Genomic DNA, 7,816 nt, shown 5'->3' on the forward strand with positions numbered 1-7,816 from the left:
TTATAAGAAGAAATTATTTCCACTCTCCTCTTAAGCAAATACTGCCAAATTCCAGCCACTCTGGCTTCAGTTTACACAAAAGAGTACAGTCAGCATTACTTCTGCCAAACAGATCTTACAAACTGTTTCATATTTTCAGCATTACACGACATTCCAGTCCAAGAAGGCCACAGCCCAGTAGCCAGGTTTCCACTACATCTGAAAGACAGTGCAAAATTCTGACTTGTTGCTTGCTACAAATTCTATTACCTTGGCTGCTGTCCTCCTCAGTGCTGCTAAAATCATCCTCATAGTAAGTATTAGAATCAGTGGAGGCACTTGCATCACTGCTCATGGAGCCCTTCCTCTGACGCTGCAAGACACAAGCCTTAGAACAGCAGAACAAGATAGATTTTAGGATTATGAAAGATAAGAAATTGACAACAAGAGTATCTCCCTAATGCATTTTAATTTTCTTCCAGCACATTTGTCTCAATTAATTTATTAACAGCTTTTCAAGGCTTCTCCCTCATAAGCTGTATTAAAAGCAACACTTCAAGTAATGCCTCTAACATTAAAGAATCAGTTTTTGAATACAGCCTTTTCATTTTCTCACTAAACTAACAAATACCACTGAGCTTACAGAAAAACTTTATTAGAACAAATTTGTCAAATTAACAGTCTCTGAAAAGAGGAAAGAGAGAGGCCCCAACTAACAGCTTCTGAAAAATTTTGAATTCTTCTTAGCATTGTCACAGTTTGTAAAGTGAGAACTTTCCATGTAAATGAGAGTCAGTAGGAGTGGTTCAGCTACAGAAGTTGTCTAGCTGTACACCAGTTCCTACCTTTCTGTAGGAAGTAGATAGCAAAGTCAGCAGCAGATTAGTGAGTGGGACAGAATCTATCAGCCGCTGAATTCTCTGGATGGATGTGCTTTGAGCCATGATATCCAGCACTGCTGGCGGACCATCACTCTCCCAGCCCTGGAGGACAGCATTGAAAAGAGAATTTAAAGTGTGTCTCAGCAAAGAGGGCAAAACATTTCACAAGAATGCACGTGCTATCTACATACCTTGTGCAATGCCTCCACTTGCAGATCTTGAAAGAGCGATGACAGCAATTTGATAGCATGATTTGCTAGCACCACTGACAGAACACCAAACCCTTGATGCCTACACAAACGTAAAGGATACAATCTAATGTCAGAGGAAAATAAGTAAACATATATATAAAAACACATATTAAACTGAGTGAAGTGACTGCTTTGCTAAACTGAAGACGACTTTTTTTCAAGAATCAAGACTTGAATTACAAACGTGGACAAAATTTCAAGAGTCCAACAAGACTCCATAGCAGTTGCTTGCTGGGCATGGTCAGATACATGGACAACAATTACTTCAGTGGGGTATTTACATACCCTTTTCCAGGTCCTAGTTTGGGAGACCCAACGCCCTCCTTAGTACGTGCAATAATGTCTCTGACACGAAGAGCAGCCAATGGATCCTTCTCCTTCCCCTTATCAGCCAAGGCCGTGGGGCTGAGGTTCAAGATGAGGAAGAGGCTGTTCAGCAAACACCAAGCCCCAAGCAGCTGGAAGTTCTGATAATGCTATCATCCCAAAAGTGAAAGGAGAGAGGAAAAAAAAATGCACCAAAAAGACAAAACAGTGTCATAAAATATACCAGCACAAAAACAGTGAAAAAGCTTCCCGAGACGCAAATCTTACCTCACCCCCTGCACGGCGTGAATTGCTGATGGCTTGCCCAATCATTTCGTAGATTTCAAGCTGCAAATAAATCCAAAACCACAGTAATGTTTAAGCACTCTACTGGGCAATAATAAACCAACACACACACTTTTAAAACTCCAAATACAATTGTAGTTTGTCCTCTACAATTAGCCACCCCGTTACTCCCTTTATCAGCAAGTCTAACCCCTAGAAATAACAGATATGCATTGCAATCCACGTAAATACACATTCCACACATTTCACTTATCGACAGTGAAAACAACAAACACTCTCATCTACTTACACATTTCTGTACAATAGTAGCAGCATCATTTTCATAATCTTCTTCTTTGGAACTTGTTGACCCAGTTCGTACCTGTTGAGTGCTACCCACATGTAGGATGGCCATGCAAGTTGCCACACTCACACCTGATTGAAAACAAGTGGAGGGAATATTCTTACTAAGAGCCAATCTCGGGACTCAATGTTCCTACTAGCACATTGAAACAGGCGATATCAAACATTCCTGTAAACTTGATGGAGCTGGGAATACTCAATATTACAGCTGAGATAAAAAAAAATCTTTCTGAAGTACCCCCAAAAGAATGAAGTTTTGTCCTACAAAAACGCACGAGAACAATTAAAGGATGAAATGTTTTACCATGTAATTCAATACCCTTTTTAAGGCAATCTTCATACTTGACTGCTGTGTCTCTTTAAAATCTTACCCATAGCAAATAAACACTCAGGATTCTGGTGTACTTAAACCACTCCTGGGAAACAAGGTTGATCTGGGAGTCTAACCCATTAAGCTGAAGCCATAAGCATTGCAAAAATATATTATGCTCTGAATATAAAAGCAAAGAAGAGCAGGCTATTAAGATGATGTTGAGTTACTCAGTCTTTCTTTCAGATACTGACAAGAACATTCGCAGAACATATCAGAATTACAGCATCACTGTAACAATTTCCATATTAACCCAGCCACCAGACTATGCAGTATGCTGCACAGCTTTCAAATTAATGAGAAATAAAGGTTATTTGTGGGCTGAGCCTTAAATTTGCAGGTAACAAAGTAAAGCAAAAGTGGGAGTGACTCGAAGCTCCATAGAAAATACAGGAAATCCATTCACCTGCATAGAGACAGCTGAGAGCAAGAACAGTCACATCTTGGAGACGTGTGGGTGTCAGGGGCTCCAATACAGGCAGAGACAGAGTATCCAGTGCCATGGTCACATCTATTACCAGTGAATGAAACCTATAATAATGACACAAGGTTCAGCTGTGCGACGTACACACCAGACAGCTCACAGGAGCAGCACAGTAACTGGTACTGCATAGCTAGCACCGTCATTTTCTCTCATACAGCATACCCAGCATCGACCAAAGAAGAGCGACGACATACACTCACCCATTGCGAACAGCGGTGGCATCTGCCACTGTGGCTGGCATGATAAAAAATGAGTTGGCTGACACTGCATCCTGAAATCGATTTATGTATCGCAAAAAGTATGGGAGGTTCAGGCACACTCTCAGCAGTTTTTCAGAGCCACCTACCAAACAAAAATAGCAATGTTATTTTTACTGTTGCATAGGAGAGCTTCTAAGCAGAAGCGATCTAACGGTCATCAATAATTGACTTAATTACTCTCTGTAGTGAGAAAATACCATTATGGGTGAGGTCACAGGATAAAGACTAGTTTACAACACACAAAGCAGACAGTGACATTTTCAGCCAGCACTCATAACAGGTGTCACAAAGGTCTATGTGTATGTTACGTGGCACATCAGGTCTAACCCACAGTTGCTCTCAGTAATCCATCCCATAGGCTATTTTATATCATTCACCTTCTTTTCCTTGCTAAAACAAAGGTACTGCATACAAATACATTGAGCTCATTTCCTTTGCAATAAGGAAAACCACATTACAGTCACAACCTCCCTTGGTAACATCATGCAACCAAGTGAGTCCTAAAGAACAAGTGCTATAGGTCAGAAAGTTCACTTTCATTCAGAGCTGTAAGGTTTAACACTGGAGAGACATTTGCTCTAGCACTTTTTTCCCCTGATGCTAAAAAGCTGATTCTCACCAAGTTCCTGCAGGCTGGCTACATTCTGAGCAATGAATATGCTTTTTGTCTTTGCTGCAGAGGTTTGATCTGTGGAAGCTTGATCCTCATTCTCTCCTTCCACCTAAAAGCAAGCACACATTAAATATATCATGGAAGCATTAAAATTACACGGTACTGCAGTAAATCTCTACACAGGAACAAGGTGCATCAGCCGCAGAACTAAAAAGAGCTCTGAATATCACTGAACATAAGCTTCCATGAGGCAACAAAACCACTATTGCCAATACAATGCAGACGGCATTTTCTTGTTTGCTATTCATCAACATGCAAGTAGGATTTAAATGCTTAAGAAAGGTTTCTTTTACACATGTGTATCAGAAAACTACCAGTTACTGCCCTCTGTCCTTGCCTGAAGCAGTGTTATTAATGTTAAAATTCAGACTGCTTCTATTCTAGGGTCATTCATTTACCTGTGTCTCTGGCGTGATAGATGGCGATGACGAGACTCTAGGGTTAAAAACTGATGTTAGCTGATTGAGGAAGTTCATCTGCACTTCTTTCTGTCTTAGCTCTGGGCTCACAGGGGAAGCCAGCTCCTTCTGGTCCTCCACTGCAAGGGAAACAGCAAAACATCATTGCATACATTAAAATCAGTGTCTTTTCTGTGCTTAACTCCAGTGCTGCAGTGACACAACCATCAATTAAAACACCTACCATCAGAGAGGGTTTTGACAGTCTGAGGCAGCTTTGCCGATTTCATCATTGCTGTGAAGGTAATAATTTCAGTTCGATCTAGGCGGCTGCAGCCCGTGCACAGCCCTTTTATCAGTAGAATGAGGTGTTTCTACAAAGAAAAAGACATCAAGTACAATTTAAACTCTCTCAACTTCAATTATTCCTTAATATCAGTTGTTCTAAGAGTGCTGCAACTTCAGCTAGCACGGCAACTGCAACATCTCAAATGCACTCTGATCTCATATCAAAGATCGTGACAACGTATTAATTGCAGATAATTAAGGTCACTAACACTGTCCCATGTGCTTGCCATGGAAAAGTATCTGGAAAAGCTCTCCCTCCTATGACACACTAAGGCTGAATGCCAGCCCTATCAGAAGCTACAATATGTGAAGACTTTCCACACACCTTTCCTCTTTGTGATAGATCTAAGGTTTCCCAGAAGACTAAAATACAACTGTAAAAGAATCCATCTTTGAAAACTCAACAAACAGTTTTGATACAGGTTGTTACATAAAAGCAAATCAGACTGTAGGAAATTGCAACAGAAATAACTGAGATCTGTTTAACCAAGGCTTCAGGCCACCTTTATTTCACCTTGCTCACAAGCTGAAATTCTGAGAAAAGAATGCAAAGTCTCTACCGAAGCGGTACACCTTAAATATTTTAAGAAATTCATTAATTTTGTTTTATGCAACATTAGAGCAAATAGTTTGGAATTAGAGGTCAAAGTCCATTTTCACACTCGGGCTCGCCTGCACGGTCAAAATCTGTGCTCACCTGTGAAACAGCACACGCTTCATCCGGGTTTTCAAGACGCAGCAGTGAGAATTCAATCAGGACTTTACAAGCAGCTGCCACTGATTGCAACTGGTTTCTTGGTACTGAAAAAAGCAGGCGTTTGCGTCACTCAGGACAAGTTTTTAAATACTTCAGTGTAAGATGTTCTTACTGCTTTCAATAAAACAGAACGCTATGCAACATACGCGCACACAGCCTATCAAGCCTAACGCACAGATGCAATATAAATTCTGTCAGCCAAAATAATGTAAAATATTTTGAGTATCAATGTTCTGATTATTAATCCCAACATAGCAACGTAACTGCTAAAGAATAATCTAAGAATCATTAAAATGGATTCAAACATTTCGTTTGGCCCAAAAAATATTTTTCCTAGAGGAAGTCAGTCCAATGAATAAGCAACCAAAAAGTGAACGCTGTCCAGTACTTGGTGGCCAAATATTCCTGTTGACAGGTTTCCCTTTCCATCTGAATTGGCAGAACAATATTGCCAGTACAAAAGCTAGCAACGTGGCTTGAAACAAATACCAGAAGTTTACTTCTAGTTTACTTTTCCTATATCCTACTCATAACACAAGAGCAAGAGAAGGAAAGGACGGGAACACTTACTCAGACCACACACAGTAGTGATGTAATGTGTAGAAAGTGCAACGAAGGAAGAGTAAAAAGGCTCATATTGTTTGTCATGGTGCAGGATTTCAGATTCACTGCAATAGGAGAACAGGAGATAAGTCAATTGTATACAGCACAACAGTGGCACCACGCAATGCTCAGAATACGGTCTATCTGTTAACAGATGTAAGACAAGATCATTAAAATCAAATGCACTCTCCAAATCAGAGTTTTGAGAACAGAATCCTCTCCCATGTCCTCACTACTGAGTCCTCCAGCAGCAGACAGATCAGAGCAACAGCATCACTATCCACAGAGGAAATTTAAGGAAATAATTTCAATATCGTAAATGTTTCCCCTTTATACCATCAGTCTCTTTAAAAATTGCTCTCCCAGTCAGAGGTTCATTAATCTTTAAATTATTCTAAATTCAGCTGCCCATAAAGTTTGGACTGTCACGCCAGGCAGGATTTGCCAGGTCAGGAGCACAGGCATTCCCTTTCTGTCAAGGCACAGAGTCAACTGGAGTTTATGCAATTCTGCAAAACAGGAGGATCAAAACAGACAATTGCATAATAACAACGAATACACAAGACAGTGCCTGCAACAAGCTGGGGAGTGAAGTTTTGGCAGATAATGCACAGCAGAGAAAAATGTATCCGCTGTAATCAGCCTCATGGGTAGAGACTTGCGACTTCAGAGATCTGCATCACTTTGCCCTGCACGCAAATCAACACAAAGCTCAGAGCGAGTGGAAATTTCACACCAACTCAAACTAAAAATTGTGAAGCAAAATACGCATCAACACACTGAAAGTCAAGGCCCTGGGGTTTCTCAGTGAGGCTCGCTGGCCACAGAGAACATCTATTTATGCACAGAAATGACACGTTGCAGTACAGTACCACACCACATCCCATTCGCACAGACACCTGAAGGCAACCACCGCAAGAACAGAATAGAGCTCTGCCTCCAGCGCTAGTTCTGCCCTTGATTTTTTCCTTCCACAAAATGAAAGGACATGGATATCCGGCTATTAAACACTTCAGTTACTTTCTTTCATGTTTTCATTCAGTGATGTGAATGAGCAAGTTGGAAGAACAGATTATACGACTCAGCTTCACCAGCCATGTTAACTGCACTCCTCAAAACCCAGTCTTCTCCACCTCTGGCAACAGAGTTCACTTCTGGAGGCACGGTGGGGAGCCGAGGGTGTCAGCTGAACCCCAGGTTCGGCAACGCCTCACGATGCTGCGGAGCGTGGCAAAATGAATCCATGCATCCCCCTCAACTGCCCATGCACAACGATGGAGGCTTGGGCAGGGTGGGAAGAGGAAGAGGACGCACCATCCCCTGCTGAGCTGAACAATTTGTGCCCAGTCACCTTCCCTTTTCCTACCCTAAGTCATCGTTTCCAGTCATAATGGGAGATGTGGCCAAAACAGAAGAAACCATACAATATGAAAAAATGAACCAAAATAAATACTCAGCAGCTTTGTACCTTTGATGTCCTAGTTCTGGGGGACTTTTTAATTTAATCTACCCAAAAATATGAAATAGGAAGGTTAGGAAATGAGAGGCTTTACCTGAAGATACTCAGCAGTGCAACACGACTGAGTCTCAGCATTTCACTCCCCAGGAGTCCCCTCCTGCCAGAACTGCTCTGATGGGCAACGAGCCCAGAGACTGAATGTGCAGAAAAGTTTGTACTGTCTTACAGTCAGACACTAATTTTGTGCATCTACCTAGTTAGACCCAGCTATAATCAGCAGCAGTAGCTGAATGCAACGTATTTTAAGAGAAGAAATGAGAACAGTTTGGGAATAAGAGAGTACAGGAGAAATTGGCAGCTCCTAAATTATCGTCCTGCCGTACAGGCTGTGCAAGACAC

The 7,816-nt window shown here is 41.4% G+C and overlaps 1 protein-coding gene across 1 annotated transcript in view; it reads right to left on the bottom strand.

Moving 5' to 3' along the window:
* Positions 1 to 6,023, bottom strand: part of UBR4 (ubiquitin protein ligase E3 component n-recognin 4) — a gene marked incomplete at its 5' end in the record, with an annotated part of 71,619 nt that extends 65,596 nt beyond the window's left edge. The window contains 13 exon segments of the mRNA XM_010187724.1: positions 250 to 367; positions 825 to 962; positions 1,052 to 1,151; positions 1,397 to 1,587; positions 1,706 to 1,765; positions 2,013 to 2,137; positions 2,842 to 2,966; positions 3,120 to 3,261; positions 3,799 to 3,901; positions 4,251 to 4,390; positions 4,495 to 4,624; positions 5,296 to 5,399; positions 5,926 to 6,023. Coding sequence (XP_010186026.1) covers positions 250 to 367; positions 825 to 962; positions 1,052 to 1,151; positions 1,397 to 1,587; positions 1,706 to 1,765; positions 2,013 to 2,137; positions 2,842 to 2,966; positions 3,120 to 3,261; positions 3,799 to 3,901; positions 4,251 to 4,390; positions 4,495 to 4,624; positions 5,296 to 5,399; positions 5,926 to 6,023 — 1,574 coding nt within the window.
* Between the last annotated feature and the right edge of the window lie 1,793 nt (positions 6,024 to 7,816).

Source organism: Mesitornis unicolor, unplaced genomic scaffold, assembly GCF_000695765.1.
Source record: "Mesitornis unicolor isolate BGI_N332 unplaced genomic scaffold, ASM69576v1 scaffold6137, whole genome shotgun sequence".
NCBI lineage: Eukaryota > Metazoa > Chordata > Aves > Mesitornithiformes > Mesitornithidae > Mesitornis > Mesitornis unicolor.